Source organism: Meles meles, chromosome 18 (assembly GCF_922984935.1).
Source record: "Meles meles chromosome 18, mMelMel3.1 paternal haplotype, whole genome shotgun sequence".
Lineage (NCBI taxonomy): Eukaryota > Metazoa > Chordata > Mammalia > Carnivora > Mustelidae > Meles > Meles meles.
In genome coordinates this window covers 49,656,073-49,683,516 of record NC_060083.1, presented here as the reverse complement: position 1 = coordinate 49,683,516, position 27,444 = coordinate 49,656,073, and the positions used below count along the sequence as shown (strand labels likewise).

At 52.4% G+C, this 27,444-nt stretch overlaps 1 protein-coding gene across 5 annotated transcripts in view; it reads left to right on the top strand.

The window, feature by feature from the left end:
- The window catches only part of ERN1 (endoplasmic reticulum to nucleus signaling 1), a 76,820-nt gene extending 60,249 nt beyond the window's left edge, over positions 1–16,571 (top strand). For 2 of the 5 annotated variants that reach the window (XM_045984115.1, XM_045984117.1), the window contains 11 exons: positions 1,718–1,909; positions 3,389–3,656; positions 4,398–4,488; positions 4,771–4,960; positions 5,745–5,844; positions 6,101–6,300; positions 6,742–6,889; positions 8,443–8,570; positions 10,830–10,953; positions 11,385–11,452; positions 11,993–16,571. In XM_045984115.1, the coding sequence (XP_045840071.1) occupies positions 1,718–1,909; positions 3,389–3,656; positions 4,398–4,488; positions 4,771–4,960; positions 5,745–5,844; positions 6,101–6,300; positions 6,742–6,889; positions 8,443–8,570; positions 10,830–10,953; positions 11,385–11,452; positions 11,993–12,205 (1,722 nt within the window). In that variant the 3' untranslated portion in view covers positions 12,206–16,571. Of the gene's footprint in view, positions 1–1,717; positions 1,910–3,388; positions 3,657–4,397; positions 4,489–4,770; positions 4,961–5,744; positions 5,845–6,100; positions 6,301–6,741; positions 6,890–8,442; positions 8,571–10,829; positions 10,954–11,384; positions 11,453–11,885 lie in introns of all 5 variants that reach the window. The other 3 variants (XR_006815869.1, XR_006815868.1, XM_045984116.1) reach the window with 3 other exon arrangements.
- Positions 16,572–27,444: the final 10,873 nt, after the last annotated feature.

Here is a 27,444-nt window from a genome sequence, read left to right as displayed (position 1 = left end):
CACAGATGTGGACAGCCCTAGGCGTTCTCTTAGCAGCCTTTAGCCCGAAGTAGGGGGGCAGGAGTGGAAAGCCTGGAGCTTCAGTTGGCATATTCAGCAACCCCACAGACCTGGACCTCCTTTCCCACCCCCTGCCCCATCTGCTGGGGTCTCAGTTGGGAACCAGAGGGCAGGGAGACCACTGCTGTGCCCATAGGAGGGGTTCCAGCATGGCCAGTGGTGGGGGAAGGGGGTCTAGAGAAGCCATTCGGACTTGGTAGCTTCTGCAGCACTCCCACGGGGGATGCAAGCCTGAGAGGGGCCTGGACTGGGCAAGGTCCGAGGAAGACGAGGGGGACTGGCTGATGTGGGGGTCGTGATCACGGCCAAAGAGATCCAAAGAGAAAGGAAAGGAAAATCACAAAGCTGTTTAAGACTCTAGAGCGAGATATCTCGAGTTGTCTGTGGTCTCTGGAGATAGCCAGTGGGAGAAGTACGTCGAGTCCTAAGACAGTGATTTCGGATAGCATTGGTGCCTTAAGGTCTTGGTCTGATGTTGATCTTATTAAACTTACTCGTATCCACCACTGAACACTTAGAAAATAAAAGTATAGAGAAGAAAATAAGACAGAACCCTTACTCTAAGGCCAGAGATAGCCACAGTTAAGATTTTAATAATCATCCAAACTTGAACAGAGTTTTTTAAAACTCCCCTAAAATCCTCTGAGGTGCATTTACACAGCAACAGGACAACCTTTGTTACAAACACCTTGGACCGAATATAACCAAGGGTTGTTCCTGGTCCCGTGCTCAGCAGACATTCCTCAGCTGCCTGCTCCCCACCGGCCGAGCCACCCCCTTCCCCCGCCCCATACACTGTGGGTGGGGTGGGGAGTGGCAGGGAGAAGCGCAGGCAGAACTCTGGGCTGGGGGGAGAGGTGGGTGCCTGGTGGGGGATGCCAAGTTGTGCGCTTGCTGGGGGCCTGTGTTCGCTTCGCTGGGCAAACAGCGACGGCGCTCCCGGGGTACGGGATGTTTGAGAACGCATCGATACATTTTCCCAAACTCTTCTTGGAGTCCTAGAGACGCCGAAAAGCTGAGACGGGAGGTCCACTTTTATCGGGTTTCGTTTTGGGCTTCCAAGTAAAATTGTGTCTAAAGAAGATTCTGATGCTTTTCAGAAACCTTGAAAAATAGTGGGATACTTGAAAAAAGTGATTTTGTTTTTGGAGTTGCCCTGGAAGTTTACAAGCGACAGAAACAGGCTGCTTTATTTTTCTTCAGCCACACCCGTGCCCCCACACAGGGTTTTCCTTTTTAATGTGAAACGGTTTTGTTAAAGTGACTATCAGCCTTTTCACTAGACTTTGTCACCAAGGAGGTCAGAGTTTTCTCAGATACCAAATCGACCCTCAAAGGAGGACATCTTTGTCTTCAGTGAGGATTTTCTAAAGAATATAGGATCTGAAGACCCTTCCAGAAGTACTGCTCTGGAGCTGTTTTTGAGTACTGATAATAACCTCATTGCATTGCAGTAAAGCCTGGCCTCTCGGGACAGTCACTTTGACAAAGGCAGAGCCATTGTTTGGCTGTGTGATCTTTGGTGAGCCTAACCCAAAAAGCCCAGCACATTCTACAGCATGATCCTGCCTGGTAGTCACGGCTATTGTTGACTGTTTGGCTCATTTATATCTGGCCAGAAATTGTGCAGTGACGTAGTCACTCTGTCCCATACAAGGTTATCAACCTGGTTGACCAGACTTCAGAAAACGCGCCTACCACCATCTCACAGGATGTGGAAGAGAAATACGAGCGTGCTCCGGCCAAGCCTGAGGCCCCCGTGGACTCTGTGCTCAAGGACATCGCCACCATCATCCTGAGCACCTTCCTGCTCATCGGCTGGGTGGCCTTTATCATCACCTACCCCTTGGTAAAGCTCTGCCCCTTCCCTTCGCTCTCCCGGGTGTTTCTGAACTTCTGGGCTGGTCACCTGGTGCCCGTGAGCTCCGCACACACGCATCAGACAAGCAGGCACGTTTCCTTTCACATTTCAGAGTTAGTATTTGCTTATCTTTAGAAATATTGTCGTTAAAAAGACACTAGCTTCTCAGGATAGGACAGGTTTTTTGTTTGTTTGTTTTTTTACCTGTGTCATAGAGATAACCGATTGTAAAAGCTGATTTGTAAACCTTGCTTCTGCAGATCATTTTGAATAGTTAACTGTATTTTCCTTTTTAAGAATAGGGATGATAGATGAAAATCCACTTAACTTTCCTCCCTTACAAACTGCCTGTGAGAGATACCAGCTAGAGTGGAAAAGGCGGCATTCCTTCCACTTTCTGTTGGAAGTGAGTGAGCTAAGATTACATAGTTGAATAGGTTGTCGGTTGGATAAAACATTCTAGAATATTCCTTCATCATGTTGCTCAGAGCACTGAAGTGTCATCATCTTAGAATACTAGTGTCTGGGAAGCTCATGTCCCATGCAGGAATAGGAATGACAAACCCTTCCATTTGTACAGATGAGTTCACCTGCAATGTTTTATATTCTGTGAGGTCATCATTGCTGTGCCTTACTCCCAAAAAGCTAAGTTCTGGGGAAGTTAAATAACGTTCCCAGTGTTACTCAGCTGATCTTTGGCATTGCCCGGATTTGAACCCAAGTTCAGAGAAAGAGTGTGGGAGTGTAGGTAAGAGCCAGAAAACTCCCGGGGTACGGGAGGTTGGCTACACAGTCATCCCTTCAGTGCTCTTCCCATGCAGGTAGTAATAATCACGGATCACTGTTACTTCACATTATGACAGAACGAATTTGCGGGATAGATGAGAGGAGTAGGGGAGGTGGGGAAGACAGCGTGACGAAATGGGGGGTGTGGGACTTGGCCAGGCCACATGTTACAGCCACATCCTGGCTGTGTGGCTGTGGGAAGATGGCTGTGAGGTTGTGAGCCCCAGCTGCTTCCCCTGCCGATCCGGATCAGTGACCATCTGTGTGTTAGCCTCTATCAAGTGCACAGCCGTAGTGGACAGCAAGCCCAGGTCTTCCCGTATCCACCGTGCTCTGTTTGGTTCCATGTTTGTAACAACTCCAGACTTCCATAAAAGTCCTAGAGTTTTAGAATTGGGCTCCTTCATCTGGCCCAACCTCCACCTACGTCATTCCTCCCTCTTGCCCCTGCCAGCAGGGGGAGTGGGCTCTCCTGGGAAGTCCTAGCTGGCAAGAAGAGCCCCAGTCATTGAACCCATCCTGCCTCCTGTGCCTTCTCACTGGTCTCCGCCCACCCTGTGGGATCTCATAAAGGGCCCCTGCTTCCTCGGCCACAGGGAACCTCTCCCTACCGGTCTGCGCCTGCGTGTGTCCCTGGGGAGAGCAGACTGCCCTTGTCTGGATGTGGGTTTCTCTTCCCAGAGCATGCATCAGCAGCAGCAACTCCAGAACCAGCAGTTCCAGAAGGAGCTAGAGAAAATCCAGCTCCTGCAACAGCAGCAGCTGCCCTTCCATCCTCCTGGAGACGGGGCTCAGGATGCTGAGCCCTTGGACTCGTCCGGCCTGTACTCCGAGAGCTCGGGCACCAGCAGCCCCAGCACGTCCCCCCGAGCCTCCAACCACTCGCTGCCCTCCGGTGGCTCTGCCTCCAAGGCTGGCAGCAGCCCCTTCGTGGAGCAGGACGATGAGGGTAAAACGAGTTGCTGTTTTCTCTTTCATTTCAACACAGTCTGAGAACCATCTGGCACCAGTTCCTCCCAGGGAGTGTCCGCGGGATCACGGAGTGCCGTTTCTAAGGGTTCACTGTGTTCTCAGCTCATTCCCTGTTATTCTGGTGGCCGGGCTTCCACAGCACCCCAGGGCCTTTCCCCTCTGGGGGGCCATCCTGTTTTCCCTCCGTCTTGCCCTGGAGGGGCTGGCAGTTGCTGCTAGCCCGAGGTCCCCTGGGTGTCTGGCGTTGCTGAGCCAGCCAGCAGCCCCGTTAACACTGCCGCTGTTGACCCCCATTTCTCTGGGGGGGTTGGCTCGGACCAGCCGTCGGGGTGATAGTCTGAGGGGCTGGAGGCAGAGCTTGTGCAAGAGACCTGAGCCCCAGTCTCAATCTGGGGCCCTTCCTGGCCCCTCTGTTGCACATCTGCTGTGCTCCCCAAAGACGCCAGATGCAAATTGTAGGCACATCTGCAGCAGACCGCTGTCTCCCGACAGTAACACCGAGGCAGGGACAGAGGGCAGAAGGCAAGGAGCCTGTGGCCCTGGTGTCAGTGGGGAGTGGAGCCCGCTGGCTTCCGCTCACCGTGGGCTGGGAACATACAGCCTGCGAGATCCGTTTCTGTATCTGGTATCTGAGCTCAGGAAGCTCGCAGCCTCCTAGCCTCGAGGGCTTTGAGATTATGTTCGTTTAAAACCACTTCGTCTTCCTGTTTCTTCCCAGATGAGGAAACCAGCATGGTGATAGTTGGGAAGATTTCATTCTGTCCCAAGGACGTGCTGGGTCACGGAGCTGAGGGCACGATTGTATACCGGTGAGTGGCTCCGAGAGCTCTGTGATGTCGCCTCCTTCTGGGCACCTGTCAGCTTGCATGTGGCAGGCCAGGCCCCGGGGGTGCCACAGGGTCATAGCAGGGGCTGAGATGGAAGAGGTCCCCTCCGAGGAGGAAGGGATGGCCGCCTGGTGCTTGGTTAGGACTGGGAGGCTCATGGGGTGGCTGCTGCCTCAAGGGACACGGAGCACCGTGGGCCTGTGGGTCTCTCGTCTGCACAGCCTGCTTTGCGCCCCCAACCCAGCCCCTGATCCTTGTCCTCAGGGGCATGTTTGACAACCGCGATGTGGCCGTCAAGAGGATCCTCCCCGAGTGTTTCAGTTTCGCGGACCGTGAGGTCCAGCTACTTCGAGAATCCGATGAGCACCCCAACGTGATCCGCTACTTCTGCACGGAGAGGGACCGGCAGTTCCAGTACATCGCCATCGAGCTGTGTGCGGCCACCCTGCAGGAGGTGGGAGCCCCGCGCAGCTGCAGCCTCCCTCCTCCCGGCGGTGGTGGCGGCTCGAGGGATTGCACTCTCTTTTTCTTTTATCTCTTTATATTCACTTCACTGAAGTCACAACACAGCATAGGCCTGTGAGTGAACAGTTTGGTGCTTTTGACGGACACGCCCACTTAACCACAAACAGCCCGGAAGGAGAGCCTTTTCAGCCCCTCACCTTCAGTCGGGTGGGACAATCTGTGGTTGCACTTGGTGTCTGACTCCGTTGCTCGCAGGAATCCCTGCAGTTCTCATCCTGAGCAGGGCTAGTGTGGACTTGGAGGATGCTGGCCAAGCAGTCAGGCCTTGGAGATCCTCCTGCGAACCCCTTTTGCTCAGTCTCCAGGCTCACCGGGAGCCTGTCTTGGTATTAGCTGGCTGCACTTGCAGGTTTGCCTGTATGAGGCCATGAACTTGAATTCCTTGCACTCTTACCTTTATCACTGTACATGAGTCCCTCGGGACTTCTCTTTGGTTAAGGGAGCCTATGGCTTCAGGAGAAAGTCTGTTGGTGGATGTGGATTTGGGCGGAGAATGTTGTTAGTAGAAATAGGATCAAAGAAAATGAGCTGACCTAATCCCAAAAGTTAATTAAAGCAAAAAGCTGCAGGCAGGACTTCTATAAACAAAAGTAAATCACTTGAACGAAAGAAAGAAAGAAAGAAAGAACGGACTGTGCGGGGTGGGGGGGGGGGGCTGTCCCTGTGGAGGGGCTGTGTCTCTGTGCATGACCTAGCCATCGTGTCTCTCTCAGTACGTGGAGCAGAAGGACTTTGCCCACCTCGGCCTGGAGCCCATCATGCTGCTGCAGCAGACCACCTCGGGCCTGGCGCATCTGCACTCCCTCAACATTGGTGAGAGGCTTCCCTTTCCCAGGCTGCACCCCCGCTGGGGGAGGGGCAGGCTGGCGGCGGCTGGCGTGGTCCCTCCCTCTGCTGAGAATCTGTGCCTTATCGCTGGTATGCACGTGAGGGTTTTGGTGGCCTTCTGACAATAAGAGTTCAAAGAGGACTCTTTCGCAGTTGCAGGCTAGAACCCTTAGAGGTGGCGGCAGGCCTGCTGGGAGTCTGAGAGGGTGCACTCCCTGACTGATCTGGAGCGCTCTCTTAGTTCACAGAGACCTGAAGCCCCACAACATTCTCCTCTCCATGCCCAACGCGCATGGCAGGATCAAGGCCATGATCTCGGACTTCGGCCTGTGCAAGAAGCTGGCCGTAGGCAGGCACAGTTTCAGCCGCCGCTCAGGAGTGCCAGGCACGGAAGGCTGGATCGCTCCAGAGATGCTGAGCGAAGACTGCAAGGACAACCCGGTGAGTCCCAGGCGCAGCTCTCCACCTCCTGCCTCTTCAGGAGAGACAGCCCCTGAATTCAAGCCCTGGGGGCTGTGGCACATGGAGAATGACGTTTGTCGAAGAGCTTCTGTGTGAACAGCATGCTGCTGGCATTTTCCATGTGGTCTCCTGTTCAGAAGAATGGAAGGGCTGTTGGCTATTCCCCCAATTCCCGAACTTTTCCAATCACTTCCTGCCCCAGCGCCTGGGCTCAAGACCCCACATTTCCTGCTGTGAAGGCCAGCATGCCCGCAGCCCTTGCAGGGGGCCAGCAGGGCCCTGGGCGTTTCGAACATGTTAGTCGAGTCTCCCGGGGCCCCTTCAGGGTGGGAAAAGCAGCAGTAACACCCCTGTCCTCACCGCTGCTGAGTGAGGAGGATAATTCTCCAGAAGGCCTCTCACCCCCGCATCTCTCTTCAGACCTACACGGTGGACATCTTCTCTGCGGGCTGTGTCTTTTACTATGTGATATCGGAGGGCAGCCACCCTTTTGGCAAGTCCCTGCAGCGGCAGGCCAACATCCTCCTGGGAGCCTACAGCCTGGACTGCTTGGACCCTGAGAAGCACGGTGAGTGGGCCACAGGGCAGGAGGGGTCGGGAGCCACCCCAGCTGCCCAGCTAGACCCCGTGGGCCTCCGGGAATTGATGACTCATTCCGAAGCTGGTGGAAGGTTGGGTAGGTTGTCTTAGAGCACCTCTTCCTAAGGCCAGCAGCTCTGAGTTTCCTTCAAGTCACCCGATGACCTGGGAAAGGCCCTTTGGGGACCTCTATTTTCCTGCTTGTGACCTGTGAGGGTTAAATAACTCGAGGTCCCTTCCTGCACCAACATTCAGGAAAACAGATAGTCCCTGCTTCGTAAACTTTGCGTTTGCAGGTGGGTGGTCAGTGGGTGCGGTCTGGGCTCGGACAGACAGGCTGAGTCTTGCTCTCTGGATGCAGGGGCAACAAGTCTTCCTTCCCAACCTCAGGGTTTCCTGTGTTATAACTGACCCATGACACCCAGTGCCACCTTTAAATTAAAACTGGGGCACCTGAGTGCCTCCGTCGGTTAACCATCCTAATTTCAGCTCAGTCACGATCTCAGGATTATGAGACTGAGCCCCACATTGGGCTCCACACTCAGTGCGGGGTCTGCTTGGGATTCTCTCTCTCCATCTGCCTGTGAGCCTTCCCCCTGCTCACATGTGCATGCTCTCTCTCTCTCAAATAAATAAAATCTTAAAAAAAAAAAAAAAAAGGGCGCCTGGGTGGCTCAGTGGGTTGAGCCTCTGCCTTCGGCTCAGGTCATGATCTCAGGGTTCTGGGATCGAGCCCTGCATTGGGCTCTCTGCTTGGCGGGCTCTCTGCCTGCCTCTCTGCCTACTTGTGCTCTCTCTCTGTCAAATAAATAAATAAAATCTTTTAAAAAAAATCAAAACTAACTTACTGTTTTGCTCATGGATTAATTTTCCTTATTCCTTGTAGAAACAATAGGTTAGCATGAAGACCCCAATTCCATTAACACAGTGATGAATTCTTGCTATTAATACCTTCGTATATCTTATTCCAGTCATCTAATTAGACAGGTGTGTGTCCTTTTGTGAAACATGGAGGTAAATTGTCCATGCCATTGAGTCCCTCTCCGTGTTGATCGGTGTTCGATGGGGCATCATGTTCAGAGCACGGTTCAGGACCCGGAGGCATTCCCGGAGCCTCCTCTAGTGGGTGTTTCTAGTTACTCTTTTTCCCAGACTGCACGGGGACACGGTGAGAACTCCCTGTATTGGCCAAAGTTTGTGCATGATTTTTTTTTTTTTTTTTTTAGATTTTATTTATTTACCTGACAGAGAGAGATCACGAGTAGGCAGAGAGACAGGAGGAAGCAGGCTCCCTGATGAGCAGAGAGCCTAATGCGGGACTTGATCCCAGGACTCTGGGATCATGACCTGAGCCGAAGGCAGAGGCTTTAACCCACTGAGCCGCTGAGGCTCCCCGTGTGCACATTCTTAATTCCATTTCTGCAATGCGTTTCCGTCGGTGGAATCTTGAATCAAAAGGCACGCATGCTGTTAAGGTTCGGATATTTCACTGTGACCGTGGACTGGGTACAGTGGCAACTTGCTTGTCTTCCTCCTTTGTAGAAGATGTCATTGCCCGGGAATTAATAGAGAACATGATCGCCATGGAGCCTCAGAAACGCCCGTCCGCAAAACACGTGCTGAAGCACCCGTTCTTCTGGAGCCTGGAGAAGCAGCTGCAGTTCTTCCAGGTCGGCCTCTTGCGTTTTGGGTTTGGGGGTATTTTTTTTAATCAGAAGCCTTCATTTAACTTTTCCCAGATTTTAAAAAATACGGCAAAAGACAATGAAACAAATGACTCCTAATCCCATAACCAAGAGAGAACCAGGGTTGACATTTTAACATGTTAACATTTAACATTTTCTGCATACAGATAAAAGTGTGTTAGGGTCAAACTGTATGTACAATTTTGTGTCCTTTTTTTCCTCAGCACCTAATATTTTGATACAATATTTTATTATGTATTTTTTTAAAGGATTTTATTTATTTATTTGACTGACAGAGATCACAAGTAGGCAGAGAGAGAGAGGGGGAAGCAGGCTCCCTGTGGAGCAGAGAGCCCGATGCGGGGCTCGATCCCAGGACCCTGGGATCATGACCTGAGCCGAAGGCAGAGGCTTTAACCCACTGAGCCACCCAGGCGCCCCTAATGTAGTATTTTAACACACTATTTTTTCATCTTAAAATCCTAAAAATTTTTTAATTTAATGCTAAAATTTTAACTACTCTGGTACTCAGTCCTGTGGATGTGCTGTAATTTAAAAACCTTATGTTATGGGAACTTACAAATACACACAAAAGTGGAGGGAAGACGATCCTGTGCTCCCTTTACCCAACCACCAGCTCCGGAAATTATTAACTGAACCTCTGCGCTCTTCTCGAATCTTCACCCCAGATTACTGTGCAGGGAATCTTGGGCATTATATAATTTCATTCAAGTCTCCAAAATCTAAACGTTTACTTACACTGGATCCTTTCTACCTTCTTTTACCTAATCTTTGCCCACACCTCTTTTTGCTTACGGTGGATTCTGAGACGCGTACTTAGAGGATTGGTAGAGCTGAGCTCCGCTGGTGGTTTGGCCGTTTTAAGGCTTTGTGGTGTTGCCCGCCCAGTGGCTTTTGTGGAAAGGGAACGGGTTTCTCAGTCTCCCTGGGGTCAGTTCAGCATAGCTCGTCCAGACACATCGTACCCAGCACACCCGCCCTGGAAGGCAGGCCCCCGGGGGCAGTGTAGTCTGGATCAGAGTGAAGCTTGGGTTTAGGAATGACCATCACCCTGACCCGCAGTCCAACTAGAGCCTTAGCCCCCAACATGGAAGCTCCCTGAGGCCAGGAGTGGTTGATTTCCGGTTCGTTGCTGTGTCTCCATTGCCCGGCACGTGGTAGGTGCTTAATAGGTATTTGGATGGATTGAGAAAGGGAGGCTTTTGTGCCATTTTCCAGGGCAGCAGTGGCATGGACAACATTAGGATTGTTCATTAGGGTCATAATACTACAGTTAGGAGGTCAGGTGTCCTCCAGGGACTTCTGGAAACCAGCCAGGTTCCTTTGATGATGACAAGATGTAGAACAGGAGTAAAGCTCACACAAAGGGACCTCCAGCCTGCTGTGGGTTAGGATTTAAACTCTTCATTTTTCCAAGTCCCCTATCTTGTGACCACACCTGCCTCTCCCCGTATAGCTGTCCCGGCTTTGTGGCAGAAGTCTGTGTCTGCAGGGCGTCCGGTGTGAGCGGCTAACCCGTCCAGGGCTTCCCTCTAGCCACTGCAGGTCTGAGTCAGCCAGTCTGGCCTCACCTTCGTCAAAGAAAGAAAAGACTATGGCCAGTGTGTCTGTGCCGCATTAACACATGCGGGGCCCATCGCTCCGTTTTCTCGGCTGCTGGAGCTCCAGTTCAGACACGGGGCAGGGTTCGAGGCCAGGGCAGGGCCTTCGGAGCCCACACCCTCGTCGGCAACTTTCTTCCTCTAGAAGAGGGCTTCATCTGTCTTTTCTGTTTGTACAAGGGGGGCTGACCAGCTATGGATGTGAGCGTGTCCCGTTTCCTTGTGTAGACGGAAAAGCCCAAGATACAGAGCAGAATTGAGCTGCTGTTGTTCACTGATGAACAGTCAGTTGACTGCATCTTGCCTCCGTGTGAGAGGCAGTAGGCATGCACAGGGGTGAGACAAGGGTGTGGCATTCGGGTTTGTGGAGAGGTGCGACACGTCCCCCCCACCCCCCGTCACAGAAGTGGTCTCTGTGGGTCTCTCCCCAGTGAGCCACAGACAGGGCTGCTCACAGGGGAGAGGGTGACAGATCGGGAGGGACTGAGGCACAGCACTTGCTGCTGGTCCGGGGGACCGAGGCTCATGCAGCAGTGACCATTCTGTGCCTGTGTGTGTCGCTTCTCCAGCTTCCAGTTCTCCACACACTGACCATCATCTGCTGCCCTTGTCACCCTCGCAGGACGTGAGTGACCGAATAGAAAAGGAGTCCCTGGACGGCCCGATAGTGAAGCAGCTGGAGCGAGGCGGGAGAGCCGTGGTGAAGATGGACTGGAGGGAGAACATCACCGTCCCCCTGCAGACAGGTGACCACGCTGAAGCCCCCGCCGCGCGTGTTGGCGGAAACGTTTCGAGAGCTGCAGCCGTTTCTAAGACATGAACGTGGAGCTGGCAGCTCCGGGCGGTTTGGGCTCCAGATCTCACGGGGTTGAGATCGTGGGTGTGTCCTCTGGGGTTCATTACACAGATGTGGGTTTCATTTTGTCTCTTCACGGGACAGAGACAGTGACAGGTGCTGTGCTCTGAATGGTTATTTGTGCTCATGGGGGCAACCCGGAGGTGGAATTCAGCCTGGCACGGCCCTCAGTCAGACTCATTCTGGGGGACACATTCCTGTCAGCCATGAGCATAGCGTAGTTCTGTTGTGTTCAGTCTGATCGCTTGGTCCCCAGGAGCCCCGGGAATTTTCCTCTTTAGACATGGGTTTGTTATATGGCATTCCTGGTTTCTTCCCTAGATCTGCGGAAATTCAGGACCTATAAAGGCGGCTCCGTCCGAGACCTCCTCCGAGCCATGAGAAACAAGGTAAGGGGCGTGAACCCCCGGCGGGCCCGGTGACAGGTACAGCCACCTTCCTCCTTTCTGTTCTCTGTGGGTCCTTCCATTCCTACTAGAACTCTGACCTTGCAGGGCCAACTCGTTCCCTTAGACAGGTTTTCTCTTCTGCGATGTTGTGGTGTGAGTTCTGCTCTGGGAAGCGGGCTGTCTGATGCTGGTGTCATCTGTGGTCTTGCTGACCTGTGTGTGCCCTGTTCCTGCCTGAGACAGCACAGTATAAACTCCCTCGATGGGGACCTTCCCACACAGGCCTGGCCAGTGGGCCCCTCCAGCAGGGAAGCTTGTCCCTGCCTCCCCAGCCCTGGGCCTGACTCGGCTCTGAGGCGTCCCCCTGAAAGAGGGGAAACAGGGAAGGTAGGCAGATGGACCGTTGAGTACCTGCGCCTTTTCTCCTCGACAGAGAACCAGCTAACATTCTGTCTTCCTTGACTCTCGAGAGGATCTTTTACCGGTGTTTCCCGGGCTTTCCAGCTGCTAACCTCCGTGTGTGTGTCCGTCCTGTTGCAGAAGCACCACTACCGGGAGCTCCCCGCGGAGGTGCGGGAGACGCTGGGCTCCCTCCCCGACGACTTCGTGCGCTACTTCACGTCCCGCTTCCCCCACCTCCTCTCCCACACCTACCGGGCCATGGAGCCATGCGGCCACGAGCGGCTCTTCCAGCCCTACTACTTCCACGAGCCCCCAGAACCCTGGCCTCCAGGGACTGCGGACACCCCTTGAGCCAGGGTGGCTGTCCATTCTGATGGCCCCAGCTGTGACTGTGGGCCTGGTCTCTGCAAGTCCGAGCCGGACGCCTCTCGGCTTAGCAGGGAGACCAGGCTCCCAAAACAAGTGCCTTGAGCTGCGCGCTCTGCCTCCAGCAGAGGAAGACGCCGACCCCAGGAGGGGGGAACCGCGACCCCTTCTGACCTGTAGGGAGCTGGGAAGATGTTGGCCACGAAGGCTTTCCAGCTGGGTCCTCTGCCAAGGAGGGCCCATCCCAGACGCAGTGACAGAAGCATTCTCCGCCTTCTCCTGGACGCACTGGCTTCAGACCTACGGTTTAGTTTTCAAACTTCCTGTTTGGTGTCAGCCTGTGGGCCTGTAAGGAAGAGAGAGGAGGCAGTCCTGCGTTTTGCCTCCGTGCGGGACCAGGAGCACCTCTCTCCTCGACCAGTGAGGCTGAGAGGCGCGAAATGGAGCCTCTGCTCTAAGTGGGGCTCCAGAGGGGAGGGGCTTTGGGGAGGAAGGTGTCGTTCCTGGGGACTGGAGATGCCTCACTCATCGCAAACACGCCCAGAGTTCCCCAGGTCGCTAGAACCAGTGTTCCTTGGGGGCAGCGAGAGTCCTGAGTGTGAGTCACCGCGTTGGGGCAGGTAAGCGCCGCCCACTGGAAGACGAGGCTGTGTCTGCTGATCTCTTAGAAACGAAGAAGGTACTCGGTCCTGAGTCCACAGTAGTCCAGTGTGTTGGTGGCTTTTGGTGGATTTGGGGGATGTCTAGGAGCATGTGGGGGCAAGAGGTGATAAGTTCCCCCATCAAGAAGAGCAGCACCCAGGCAGGAACGGGCCTTTGGGACCAGAGAGGAGAAGGCCACATGCGACACTCATGGCCACGCTGGGGGGAGTCCTGGGCCAGCACGTGGGCAATGAGACTCTCTGTCCCTGGACCAGAGGACAGGCCAGGGGGTCGGGAGCAGAGGCCAGAGGCACCACGAGCTTCGTGGGCAGGCTTTTATGTTTCTCTTGGCAGGTTTTAATAACTTTATATTTTGATCATACTGTAGAATGCTATGTTAGCAGAAGTAAGCTGAACTTGAAGCTTACTTGTGAAGAAGGTAAACGCAAGATACATAATACACTTTCTATTTTGTGTAGTACCAAAAGCCTCCATCCCCTCCGGAAAGAGCGTTCACGTTCAGAACGTGCTCTGATGCCGAAGAGTGAAGCAGGATAGCAAGACTGTCTGCATCCCTTGAACAACTTGAAAGTAATATTCCCTCAATTATGTCAATACCATCTTTTTGGCTAAAATTAGTATAGTTTTTAAACTTTAGTCTCAGTCCAAACTTGCTGTCTTTTCTCTACCAAGAGCCTTAGGGGTTCAGTGTGATCAGGGTGCAGTGTGGCGATGTCCCCCGTGTCCTTTGTCCAGCCAGGTGAGTGGGTCCTCACCCTTCGTTCAGTGCCGGCGAGCTCGGAGACCCCGCTCGGGAGCAAGGACGTTGCTGACGGAGGGAGAGCGCACCGTTCCTCCTCCTGTGAGCTGCTTCCTGATGGTGGTTGGGCTGAGGGCCACTCATCAGAAGCTCTCCTGTGTCTTCGCAGAATTCAGTTCCCTTCCTTTCATAGTGTCCGGACGTACTTTTTTCTTAAGTTCCCATTATCCTCCATCTGCTGCTATCCTCCCTCCTCACCGGTTACCCCGCCTAGACCTGGGAGCCCTGGGATTGGGGACGGGCATCGTGCTGTGTCTTCTGCCCACAGCGCCCACGGTTCAGGATCACGGCCAGATGGCTGTCCTCTCCCCACACTGCTGCGTCTGCGCTGTTGTCCCTAAGGATCTGCGGTCACTTTGCTACCGGGCCTGAGTGTGATCCCCGCTCCCCCTCCCCGCCCCAGGCAGTCAGGTGGAGAAGGTGCCCCAAGTGGTGGGCTGGCTGTCGGCTGTGTGCGGCTTCCGTCTCGCGGCTGAACAGTGTCCTTGCGGGGGTAGCCAGTCACTGCTGGCTGCCCAGGGTGTGTGTCCGCGCCCTGTTTGGGCCCAGCTTGTCTTTAGAACAACTGTTTTTTAAATGCCCTTTCTACTTCTTGTCTTCGTTTCTAACCACGCAGCTTCTCAAACTCATGCATTCGATGTATTGACTCTGAGTACTCGCAGGGTGAGCCAGGCCAGATCCCGGGGGCTGGGGACGCAGAGGTGAACGAGACGGGCAAAACCTCTGCTTTTGTGAGAGCGTGGAGGGAGAGATGCAGCAAACAGGGCTCCGGGAAGAGCCGTTCTCCACTTTGAGGAACATGGTCATTCCTCGGCCCCTCAGGTGGCTTGAAGAGGTGTCCTGTGGCCCCCATCATCATGGAAACAGCTCGGCACCCTCTGCTGCATCTCGCCCTTGTCTCCGGAATCCTGGTCTCCTGTTGTGCTCTGCACCGTTGCTAGAACAGGGTTCTGCAGCCTTGTGTGTCCTGTCACAGCAGAGCCGGTGGATCTTCAGCACAATTCCCGGAAGGCTGTTAACTTCTTAGAAGTACGCTGTCTTCATTTTTACAGCAGAATCTAGTCACATCTGTCGGGAATCCCAGGGCCGCTCTCCTTCAGCCCGGCGTTGAAGCCTGTGTTGAACCGGTCTTCGGCGCACCTGCCACAGTTTCTCTTGTTGCTTCTCGAGTCTTTTCACCCACAGTTGAGCAAGAGCCCACATGTCCCTGGGTGTCAGAGCACTTGCACTTTGGGGGATCACTGGTGTCTGCGGTGAGTCACTAAACCATCTAGTGGCGGATCTAAAACCCTGGGTGCAGGGGGGAGCTCTCCCTCCCCCTTCCTCTCCATGCCATAGCCGTCCCAGGCTCTTTGCAGTGAGACCTCACTCCGACTTGTGACACGGATCTGCAGGTCAGTGGGCCCAGCGAAGGATTTTCTTTCTACCAACTCTAGAAGGAAGGCCTTGATCAGAGTCAACTTTTGGTTAGGTTTTGTGTGATTTGTTTCCCATTGCGGTTCTTTCTCACTACAGTGAGAGATACATTGGCTGCTGATGTGAGCTCTCGCAGACGTAGGGGGGCCTCTGGGTTGTAGGCCTTTCTCTTCTTGGCCGCTGTCTCTCCAGAAGTTGGAGTCCAGCTGGGTTTGGGTTTCCTGAGTCTGCTCTCGCTCTCCCGCTCTGTGTATTGGGTCCTCAGCCTGGAGGTCCTGGCAGGAGGTAGGCTGGTTCACCTGCTGCTGCCTTCTGTGCCACGAGAGCCAGGAGAGAGAGCACAGCGCCCCTGTGAAGAGCCTCTTCACGTTCTCTTTAGCCTTCTCTCTGCTCATTTAGTATCTGAACTCCCTTTTCTTCATGTATCCCAGTGTCTCTTCCTTGCTCATTTCCTTCATCATGGTGTCGTCCTTGTAGCTGAGTCTGGCCTGGCCTTGGCCTTTCCTAGAAGAAGGTCTCTGAGTGTCCCATAGAGATGAGCCAAAATTCCACCTTCCAAGGTTGGACCATGATCTTTTAAACCAAAGTGTCTTCTCATCCTGTACTTTGTTTTCTTGATGAAGCAGTGATTTCCACCGCGAGTAGCCCTGGTTCTGGTTGCTTGTGTCCACGCGTGAATCCTTTCTGTATTCATTGTCAACCACCAAGAAGGCACCTGCAGTGAGCCTCTCCCTGGGGCAGCCTTAACGTCCACTTCTGGCCCAAGTCCCCGCCCCTCTCGCCTCCCCCTGTGATCTGTGTGCGTCTGGCGGGTACAGTGTTCCTTTTCAGTATCCTAAAAGCTGTGACGGGGCCGTCCCCACTTAACCTAGGAAGCATTACCCGTCAACCGGGCGGCATTCTCAAATGCAAACCTTACGTAGTGTTCTTTTTGCGATGACCTATTTATTTAACCTATTTATATTTATTTAATTTTTACTCTGACATGTATCCAGCTATAATTGCACTTGCTTCTAAAGCACATCAGATTCGTTTTGGACAACACACCCCTGACCATTCTAAAACTGGAAAAGGAAAATTTATACTGGATCCTTCCATGGGATGGACGCCTCACAGTAGTTTTAGCATGAAAGGGTGAGAAATTTGGTCAGGGTTCAAGTTTTCTCTTTTGAGTGATTTTTTAAAAAAAATTCTGTGCCATCGTGTCTTCTCCGTGGACGGTTGTTTAATGGGTATGTGTTAATTGTGCGATAGAATCCTCTCTGTGAACCTACAATCCTCTTTTTAGCTTTATATTTTATAAACTGTCAGATTGTACAATTTTTATGTGTATTTTTAAAGCTTGATGTGAGGGTAATTATCTAAGTTAAACAGCCTATTTTTGTACCTCCTGTACAGTTTTATAATTCTGCTGATTCATGAAGGCGTCTTGTGTGGCGCCCCCCACAAATAAAGGTAGTTTTAGACCTGGAAGTCGGCTTCATCTTCGTGAAGACTTGACGCCCGCTCTCAGACAAGGGGTCACTCCCGGCGGTCTTCCTGGCCATAGGGGCATGAGCGGTGAGGGTGAGCAGCTGACTCGGGGTAGGGTAGGGATGGTGCGGTTGCCCGCTGGTGTCTGCAGCGCTGTCCAGGGGGCTGGAACGTCCTCCTTGGTGGCCGTGAGGAAGGTTCTTTGAAACCCTGCAGGGAGTCCCCAAAAGTATTGGTTCGGGCTGAATTCCAGGGGGCTGGCCTGGTTGGGTTGGGACCGAAATGCCACATGGTGAGAATGAGACTCCAGATGAGTTTGGGGGTGTACAGTGAGGAGGACCAAGGAGCCCATGAAGGGGTTAAAACTGCTTTAGTAACTCGGCCTGTGCAGTGATGGGATAGCCGTGAGCTTAGTGTGTCAGGGGCACCTGACCCATTTACCCACAGGCCTACGGATGAGCCCAGCGGCCAGTCTGGGCAGAACTAGAATCCCACCAGCCCGCTTCTTCCTTTCCATCTGATGAAAAAGCCGAGGATGTTCCTCTCTCTCTTGCATCGCAGGAAGGGACCACTCACAAGGCACTGGGACCGGCTCCTTCCCCTCTGCCGGCCACCGTCCAATCCTTCTGGCACAATCCCTGCAGTCCCAGAAGTGCGCCTGGGAATTAGGGATGCACCCTCTGAAGGTCGGGATCCCAGACCCCCGGATGGGCCCAAACCCAAGGGAACAGAAGGGGCTGCAGGAGGCTGTCGACACCCGCTTGCTGCCTCCGGCCAATCAATGGCAAATCAGAACCAGCTCTTGGAGTCCCCAGGGAGCTGCGAAGCCAGAGCAGGGGCTGCATTTGGAACCGGTCCAGGCCAAGGAGGGAGCCTGCTGGTGGCACCCTCAGCTGTGTCCGAGAACAGAGACACGCGCGGGTCCTCGGGAGGGAGGCCAGCAGGTGATCGAGACACTGGCACGGCTAGGGCCATGGTTCCAGGCCACTGAGGCAGCGTTCGCTGCGTGGATGCCGAGTCAGTGTCGGGCTGCAAAGAGGGTGCTTTTTTCTGAATGTTGGATACATTTCATTAGGTAGATGCGTACATATACCAACAGCGTTTCATCAGCAAAGGCACTGACTCTTACTCTATTATTTGTCCCAACTTTCATTTGTGCTGGGTGCGTGCCTGAGTTACAAGAGCTCATGAGAAGAGCCAACAACAGCCCCATTGGTCTGCCCTTCCCACTGGGCCAGGCGCTGTGCCTGACCTTATTCCTCTCCCCCTGCAGACCAACATTTCCCTTCAGATCAAAAACGTACATCTTTTACTTCAGTGAGGCACTGACTGGACACCCTTTATCAAGACCAAAGATCAGGTGATGACCTTGTGTCTGAGCCACTTAGCTGTGGGCAGAGGGAGCAGGGCTGGTAAGAATGTGGCAGCCCCTGGGAAACCATAGTAAAAGATGGCAGGGGGTAGAGGAAGCGGCTTCCAGAAACAGGAGAGGCAGGGCCGGCAGGACAGTGGCTGAGTGAACTTGGCCTCTGAGAGAGTTAGCAGGTGAGCTCAGTGGGTGTTCTTTCCTGCCCTCCCCAACCTTTGCCTCTCCAGATTCACCCAAGCCCGCTCTGTGATCTAGATGAAGCCATAAAGGTGTGCTCATTGGGTTTGCCTGCCGGCATCACAAACCTGGAAAGAATGACCCTTCACCATCGTGATTCACGACCCAGTCAAGATTCCAGAAGATAGCAAGAAGCTGGAATGCTGAGCCCAAACACAACGGGTGGTGGGGAGCCCTGCCTTGACATGATGATGAGGTTGGGGATGGAGGGCAGGGCCGTAAGAGGCTTGGAAAATGCCACAGACACTTGAAACCAGAGATGTTGAGGCCTCGGACATCTGTAACGTGATGAGGAACTGGCTTTGCTCCCTTGTTCCACATGGTCTGGGCTAGCCTAGCGGGGAGCAGGTTCTAGACTGGAGCCTGAGCTGCCCACAGTGCCAAAGGACACTGGACAAGTGAGCGAGCGAGGGATGGTTCTCTGCAGGAATCCAGCAGAGGGGTCGGGCCTCATCCTGAACAGATCAGGAAGAAATTCTTCCTGGGGACACAGGTTGCACTCAGGGCCCTTCCAAATAAGCATCTACGGCTGAGGCCCGCCCCTCGCTGTGATGAGTTCCTGAAAAAGGCTGCCTGGCTGGGTGTGCATCACAGGAAGCGGGGAGGGGAGCACCGCAAAGGGTCTGTCAATGATTGGAGGGGGCTGGGCTCGTGTTCTCCAAGATTCTGCCAGGGGCGTCTGCTGTTCCAGACGCAGGTGCTCTAAGAGTGGTGACACGAGCCACAGTTGACTCATTGAGGACAAATGTGCGCCTCAGAATTCCAGTTCCAAGGAATACTGACTGCACTTAGGCAAAAGGGCCCGACGACCAAATAAACTCGGGAAATGATGGATTACAGACAGATTTCCTATTGACCGCAACACCATTCAGCTTTTCATATACTAACAGGCGGGGCACCCGGCTGGTGAAGTGTGACTCCTAATCTCAGGGTCATGAGTTCAAGCCCCACACGGGCGTGGAGCCTATTAAAAAAACAAACAAAAGAAAAAACCCAAAACACCATGTATCAACAGGATATCTTGAATCATTGCCTTTAATTCTTATTTTTTTAAAGGATGTTTGGAGTGGCAGAGATAATATTTTCATCAAATCTTATTTTCCTCTTTCTGGATTCCTAGGAAGACAACCTTCCCAGGCTCTCCCAAAGTTAGGTTGGGGCACGTGACTAACTCTGGCCCATGGCTGACAGGGGAAATCAACAGTGCCGCTTCTGAGCCAAAGCCCTGATGAGCCGGGGCACAAGCCTCCAGCTCTCTCTTCTTCTGATGCGTGACAGGCCACCGTGGAGGCCACATACGGAAACGACACAAAATGGAAGTCATTTGAATCATGTAGGCCCCACATAGAAAGCAAGCTGTCCTGAAAAGTCACCCGATTCAGAACAGACTTCTCATCCGTAAAATAAATAAACACACAAACCCTTGTGTGGAGCCAGAGATGTCTGGGCTAATTACCACAGCCCAGCTAAGCCCATCCTGACTAACCCTTCACGTAGAAAATGTCCCAGAAAAAGGCTGCTACCCATCACCTGAAAAGTGAAGGACATTGCGCAGCCATCTGTGACTTTTAGCCAGCTAAAAAGTTTGTGCTGTCAGGACGTCTGGGTGGCTCAATGGGTTAAGCAGCTGCCTTCGGCTCGGGCCATGATCGCAGTGTCCTGGGATCGAGTCCCACATCCGGCTCCTTGCTCGGCAGGGAGACTGCTTCCTCCCTCTGCCTCTGCCTGCCGCTCTGTCTGTTCTCGTTCTCTCTCTCTCTCTCTCTCTCTCTCCCTCACAAATAAATAAATAAAACCTTTAAAAAAAAAAAGTTCGTGTTGTCAACAGTCTGAGGGGAGCAAAGGAGAGGATTCTCTGTCTGCCGCTCTGTCTCTCATCCACCCCGCTCCCATCACGATTGGATTCCCCGTTTGGCTTCTATGGTTACCTGTGTTCCCCTGATGGTTTGGTGATTAGCGGTGCTCATGGTGAACCCTGATGAGAAGTGGCTGAACCCCACAGGGGAAGTGGGAGGGGGAGGGCAACAGCACCCCACACACACTGCCTTCCCTTGGCCTCACAGGGCCTGCTGGGTTCACGGTGGTCTCTCCCAGGGCTTGGGACATCCAATTGGCAGGGACCCGAGGAGGGTGAAGTTGGGAAGGAGAGTTCCTCTCTTTGGCACCCACTCTTCCCAGAACAATTTCAGAGGGGAGTAAAGTAGGGACTAAGGGGCAGAAGGTAGATAATTTACACTAGGGCTCATGCGGTGTAGAGCTGAGGGTCTGACCTCCATTCTGGTGACTCGGAAACCTACTCCCTTCCAACGTGGGAGCCATGTTTTGTCACTCTCAGCAGATGGGTGGCTGTCATGGGAGGGAAGGACAGACAGAGAGTAGAGAACTTGTTGGTTGGAAAGGAAGCCCTCTTCGATAAGGACTTGCTGTAACCAGGATGACAAAACCCAGTGTCATTGTTTGTTAAGTCTTAGAATTTTTAGCTAGGTCAGTAGTTTTCGAACTCTGATCTTATCAGCATCGTGGTATGGGAAATGGGAAACTTACACAGACCCCGATCCTCTCCTGCTTCAATAAGCCCGGATCTCTGCCTTCTTCGATTTCCAGGTGATTCTGGCATAACCCAAGGGTGAGAACCATCCATCTAGGCCATAGTGCTTATCACAGAAAGGAAGTTCACAAGATAAGTACCATTAATGCTTCGGTGTGTCTCTCACCCGTTAAAAATAAATGAATACTAGTTTTTAAATCCAGACTGGATGGATATTGTACATACTTTTTTAAAAGTCTGGTTTCCACAAGCCAGTCCCCAGAGCTGAGGAACAGCTGGTCATCCCATTCCTTGGGAGGGCGGATGAGAGCAAGAGTTTGGTTTCCTCAGCTACTGGCTCCCTGAAGGAACGTGGTCCTGCCCTCAGTCAGAGACCCCCAGCACCCACCCTCAGCCTCCAGGACAGTGTGTTCTATGGAAACTTTGGGAAGGAATCTCGCTATTGCCTATTCCCAAAGACATGTCTGCATGTGGGTCTCATTTCCTCGTGCTGGACTCTGGCGAGTCCTTTCAACTCAACGGCCTGTGTCTTTCCGTCAGGAGAAATTGGCTTGTCTAACTTCTAAATCATTGTCTCCACTCCATTTTCTGTTTGTACTTTTTTTTTTTTAACTTTCAACAGTAGAATGTTGGGGCCTGGGTTTGATCCTCCATGACGCTTACGCTTTATTTCTTATATTACATTTGTTGATTTTGTTCCTTCTGGAAAATGTCCTGGCTTTATTTCCAAAATTTGCCATGACGCTTTTCTTAGTTTCAGCAATCATTTTTCATTTCCAAGAACTCTTGATCCCTGTCCCTTTCTTATGGGGAAATTAGTATTTGAGGATACTAATTAGACATTTTTTTTTAAAATGGCTTTCTTCAGTTCTCTGTATCATCTCTGGATCCTTTTGGGTAATTTTTGTTTATCTTGTTCTCTCTTTTCCAAGTTGAAGATTTTCCTAAGTGTTGGTGATGCTTGATGGGTTATACATACTAAAAACTGAGGCCACAAAAGCTGATTGAGGCCCTGCGTTGGTAAGTAGAGCTTGTCAGCTGGTAAGCTTTGTTTTTAAGTTATTATACAGGGAATCCTTAAATGCCAGAGGGCAGAGGTCTTTGCTCTGGGGTCTTTAAAAGTTTTTGGAGAAGAGTCTTCTGACTGTTGGCTTGGGGATTAACTGCTACTATCTGTCCTTCTGCATCAGGGGTCAAATGTTTTATGAACCAGCTTCTAGTTCATTCTGGCTCTAACAGATCACTCCCAGCCTCCGCCATCCTTGCCCTGAACCTCCAAGGTGAAGCCCCTCTCTGGTTCTATTGGACAGATGCGCCCCATCTGACCAATATGAGCTGAATGAGCTCCATCTCATTCGTGTGTTACTGTAGGCCGACGCAACTGCCCTTGGCTAGGGTTGCGGCCTGTAGAGGAGACCTAGCCTCCTGGGCGTGGGGGTACTGTGTGGGCACAGCAAGGCTGCAAAGAAGGGATATCGAGGGAGTGGATGGGACAGTGGTTGGCCTTGGGGTCCAGGCCGATGGAGGGAGACAGGAATGTGGTCAGGAGAGATTCTGGAGACGAAGGATATGGAAGTGGAGCAGTACTGCATGGGGACAAAATAAGATTTGGCCGCAGGGGTGGGTGCTGGAGAGAAAGTGAAGAAGACTCTTACAGTTTGAGGAAGCAAGCAGATGTTGAGGCTTAGGTGTCGCTGGGTCTTCTGGCCGACACTGGGGTTGACCATGGTGGCAGCAAGAGTCAGGGGGCAGGCGAGGTAGAGGTAGACAGGACAGAGAGTCAAGTCCTCCAGGAATTCCAGATTGGGCAATGGCCTTGAGATGGGGAGTTGGCTTGGGCCTCAGGGGGGCACAGCACATGAAGGCGGGCTTGCTTCCCAAACGCTGAAGCCATAAGATGAGATGAGACATCCAATGATCATTGCCCACCCAGTCCAGAGGTTTTTTTTCTGCCTTTCAGTCTTCACTCAGGAAGAATGCAGGGAAAGAGGCATCCTCAGCCAAGGGCAGGCTCCAGCCAGGGCGAGGAAATGGAGGGTCTGTGAAGAGGAGAGGCATGTGGGCAAAATTTTTCTCCAGTGAACCAGGTTTCAGAGGGCAAATGGGAGGTTTGAGCAGAGAGAAGCAGCGGCCTGAAAATGGACGAAAGCTCAGGGGCTGGTGGGGACTGAGCACTGCGTCCTTCAGACTGACAAGGCCCAGGGCCGTTCACATGGATGGGTTAACACACCTTCAGGCTGTGATCTGAATGGAAGGAAAGTTGCTCAGCAGCCGGAAGGGACATGGGGTGCCCAGGAGGTAGTGGGGCCTTGACTTTATCAGCTACTGAGGCCCTCTTCTACCCCAGCAGAGGAACTGAGGCAATTCTCTATTGTTACAACCGAACCTGACTGGCCGGGTGGCCCTTGTTGTGCCGGAGAGACCCACACAGCCGTGAGGGGAACAGGGAAGCTGGATCAAAGCCCCAGCACCCGCCCCCTGAGGTCCTATCCCTGATGCTGGGCCCCGACCCTGCAGCAGGTCCCCTGCACAGAAAGAATATGCAGTCAGAACCATTGAAAAAACAAACACCTTGCAATATCTAATTTTTAAAAAACAATCTTTAACTGTATTCAGATATCTCTTAATCTATCATTCGGGCCCCAAAAGAGAACAGCCTCGCAGTAAAACAAGAAAGTAACCTCACACGCCCTTGGATTTTGCCTTTGCTTTTCCAACAAGCCAAGGAGCTGCCTTTGGTGTCTTTCCTAAGGAAGCAGCTCTTTTCCCCATCGGGGTTCCTAGTCAAGCATCTCAGTTTATTTTCTCCCTTGCAGTAAAGCTGAAAGGAAGACAACAGGTGCCTACCCTGGTGTCCATGTTTCTTCCTTCTGGGAGAGGTCCTCTCAACTTGCCCTCGGTCAGCTTTTCGGCTGCTGGGTGGTTCTGGATAAGTTTGCAGTATCTATATAGATCACCTTCCTTAAAAACAGCCCCCCAGGATCCCAGCCCATTTCCAGCCTCTTTGTGTCTGCAAAGAAATGTGACCTACCCCTGCCTCTCAGACTGAGGGCAGGCCCCTTGTCACTTCGGCCACTAGATGGCGCCCGTGTGCAGCCTCGTTTCCTCCTGGGCCAGCAGACCCTGTGTTGTCCCCAGGGCCACTGCTGCTCCGAACTCTGCCGGCCTGCTCCCTATGAGATGAGACTGGGATCCAAAAAAAGGCCAAAGGACCTGGATTTGTAAACAACTCAAGTCCTTTATGAAAGTAATGCATATACACAAGTTCTTCTCACTCGAGCACTGACATGTAACATTAAATGTACAACCCTCTCCTGTATGGGGGTGGTCTTGGGGTCTGACATTCTCTGGATCCACGCAGTAATCCCGAAGCCCTTCGAGGGGGCTCTAACGTGGGCAAGAGGGTCTTAGAGCTTAGATGTGGGATCCCAATCGCCTGGAATAATCTTTGTGTGACCTCTTGTTGCTGCTGCACGCCTCCTCAAAAAACCCAACTACTCAACTCAACATCCATACCGAGTAAGCGCAGCAGAAACGTTGGCTGTCTGTATTCTCTGTATGTTACAGGTAGGCAGATTGAAGCTCAGAGAAGTTAGGCAACTTGCCCAAGGTTACACAGCCGGCAAGAAGCTGTGCAGAGAATCACACTCTGCCAGAATGACCCACAGTTTCCATCCTTCGGCCTGAAGGCCGCTGAGTCCATGAAGCACTAGCCTTCCAAGGACGTGGAATTTCTACTCTGAATCCCTGTTTTTACTTGTAGTTGCAACTCCCTTGACTTTATTTATTTATTTTTTAAAGATTTTTCTTTATTTATTTGACAGACAGAGATCACAAGTAGGCAGAGAGTCAGGCAGAGAGAGAGAGGGAAGAAGGCTCCCCACTGTGCAGAGAGCCTGAAGCAGGACTCAGTCCCAGGACCCCAAGATCATGACCTGAGCTGAAGACAGAGGCTTAACCCACTGAGCCACCCAGGCGCCCTCCGTTGACTTTATTTAAATGGAGAGCATATTCTTATTCTTGCTAAAACAGTGTGGTCTTGGGGCCAGAAGCATCAGCATCACCTGGGAAATTTTAAGAATCCAAATTCTCCGGCCTCGTGCCAGACTGGGTGAATTGGCAGCTCTGGGGATGGGGCTCTCCAAGGTGATGTGAGTGAAAATTTGAGGGCACTTGCTCATGTCTCAGAAAGCCAAGTCCCTAAGCTTTAGTCCAACAAGCATTTCCTGAGCATGCTCTCTGTGGCTCAGAGAAGAGGGCCCCAGAAACCTAGCAATGAAGGGAAGGAAATAGACCTGAAACGGGATCTGCCCCAGAGGCTACAAAATGGTGGGAGTGGGGGGCCAGAGACAGGGGTTGGGGGCTTGCAGGTCAGGGATGGACCTGAATGAGGCATCAGAACTGTCTGCGCAGCTCTGAATGCAGGCACCCAGGGTTATGATCAGACAGTTCTGAGATGGGCCCAGCATCTCGACTGCTCAAAGCTGCCCTCTCCTGAGATGGCTCTGGGGGCTTCACAGTCAGGCTTCGGTCGAGCTTGGCATCCAGGTGGAGTATGATACTGTTTGCAGTAAGAAGATGTCACCCACCCTTCAGAAGAGGGACCGCTGTGGCCTTCCCCCTTCCTCAGCTCACTCTTGGGGATTTTCAAGCACCTTCTGCGCTCTGTGCCCCCAGCTGACCCCTGCCCTCCCCAGTGCACCAAAGGGGACCAAGCCTCATGCTTTTGTTCCTGCTCACTTCTGGACTTTAAGCCCCCATTTCTGCTTTTCCACCCCACGTACTGGTGCTCTGCATTGTGCACCCTGGAATTAGCTGGAGACCTTAAAAAACACAATATATACATACACAAGTTGCCACTGTTACCATGTGCAATGTTAGAGACACACTAAAAATAATATATGTGAAATTCCAATTTCACTGTATTTTAGGAGAGTCAGGAGCAGTGCTGGGGACCAGGCTTAGACCCCCCTGGACAGGGGAAGGGTTGATAAGAGCCTATAAATGCCAGGGCTGAAGCCTACTTCCCAAGCCTCTTCTCTCATTATGCCCCCTCTGAAAAGCAAGCTTGGGTCCCCCAGATCACACTCACCCATCAGGGAAGTCTTGCCAGGCTCCTGCCCTCCCCTCAGTACCAGGTTGTTACAGTTATTACAGTCCTGGCTCTGATGAGTGTTTCTGGGGCCTGATGCCTCATGAGCCAAGAGGGGCCCTTTGGGGGCTCCTGCCACAGACTCCACGTACCTTGCTCAGACAACCCATGCATTCCCCCTCTCTGCTCCCCTGGCCCAGGGAGTGTCTAGATGCAGCAAGATGCCGTCTCTGACAAAACAGAGCAAGTCTGAATTAGGAAGGAAACCTACGCAAGGCACAGCAATCTACAATGAACTGCTTACACGCTCAGATTTTCCTCGATACAAAGCAATTTTGCTTTCACCCACCGAGAGTTCAAAAAGCAATTGCCAAAATGCTGTATTACTTCCTAAACCTTAAACCAAAAGGCATGTGGCAATGTTCTCCAGCATTGATGCCTTTTCACCTGCCCTCTTACTGTGAAGACCCAGCACCAGATGAAGCCACCGGTGCCAGAGCCGATCCAATCAATGTGCAATTTTATTCTGGAAGACTCCTTGGTTGACTAATCAAGTTCTCTGGCATGATTCATGGTTTCTTACTCCAGACTCTGGTTACACAGGGCAGAATCCAGCTGAAACTGGCTTAAGCAAAAATGGCAAAAGGATAGGCTCATGGAAACCCACCTTCAAGGACAGGCCCTCAGGAATGGCTGGAACCAGGAGCCGGAATGCCACCAGAATGTTTTCACCTCTTCTCTGTGCATTTTGACCTCCTCAGCTTCTACAGATCCCCCCTCTCCTGTGAATGGGGTGATAGCCTCAGGTGGCATTTGTCGTCTGACCTCTGCATCCAGGCAGGGAAAGGCTCTTTCTCCAACTTGTTCAACAACACCACCACCACCAAAATCCCTCAGCGTTAGACCTGAACATGGGGCACTGCGACACCAACCTTGGACCAATCATTTGACAGGAAAGTGGTATCGAGTAGGAGGACAGAAGCTCCCTAGAAAAACCTTCTAGAATAGAGAAAGGAGGGCTTCCTCTCAAAAAGGGCCAAGTCCAGACATAACTCCTGGGGAAACTGCACTGCATTCTAATTTGTGTCTATGACAGATGCCATCGAAAGTTTCAAGTCACGTGGGCTCCTCCAAGCCTTGGGTCCTGATGCCCTCCCACCCAACATCCCACATTGGCTTTGTTTCGCCAGCAGTATGACAGGGAGATTCCAAAAAGAACTTTTGGGAAGGTGCCAATGCACAAAGATACCAAAAAGGATTGTTCCAGAGCCCAGCAGACCCTCAGTGTTCATGGCCTTCCCTGCCCCGTGGTCTGTCACATAATCTCATTTATGACTTTGCTCAGCCAGGAACTTAAATGGTACGTAGGGCTGGCTTGTGGGAGCAAGATTCCCCCGCTGGTGTGTGAGTCAAGCTGGCGATCCGGCACCCACCCCTGCACCTGGCTTTGATACTTTCTGCCTATTGGGACAAAACCACTCTGCTGGGGTAGGTTTTATTTTTTCATTGCTAGGTGAGGTGGCAAATGTGGCAAGATCCACGATGGTCCTTGGTCACAAATAGAAGTCTCTCATGGCAGGACATGTCCATACAGGGAAGAGCCAGCTCTGGGACAGTGACCAGCCTC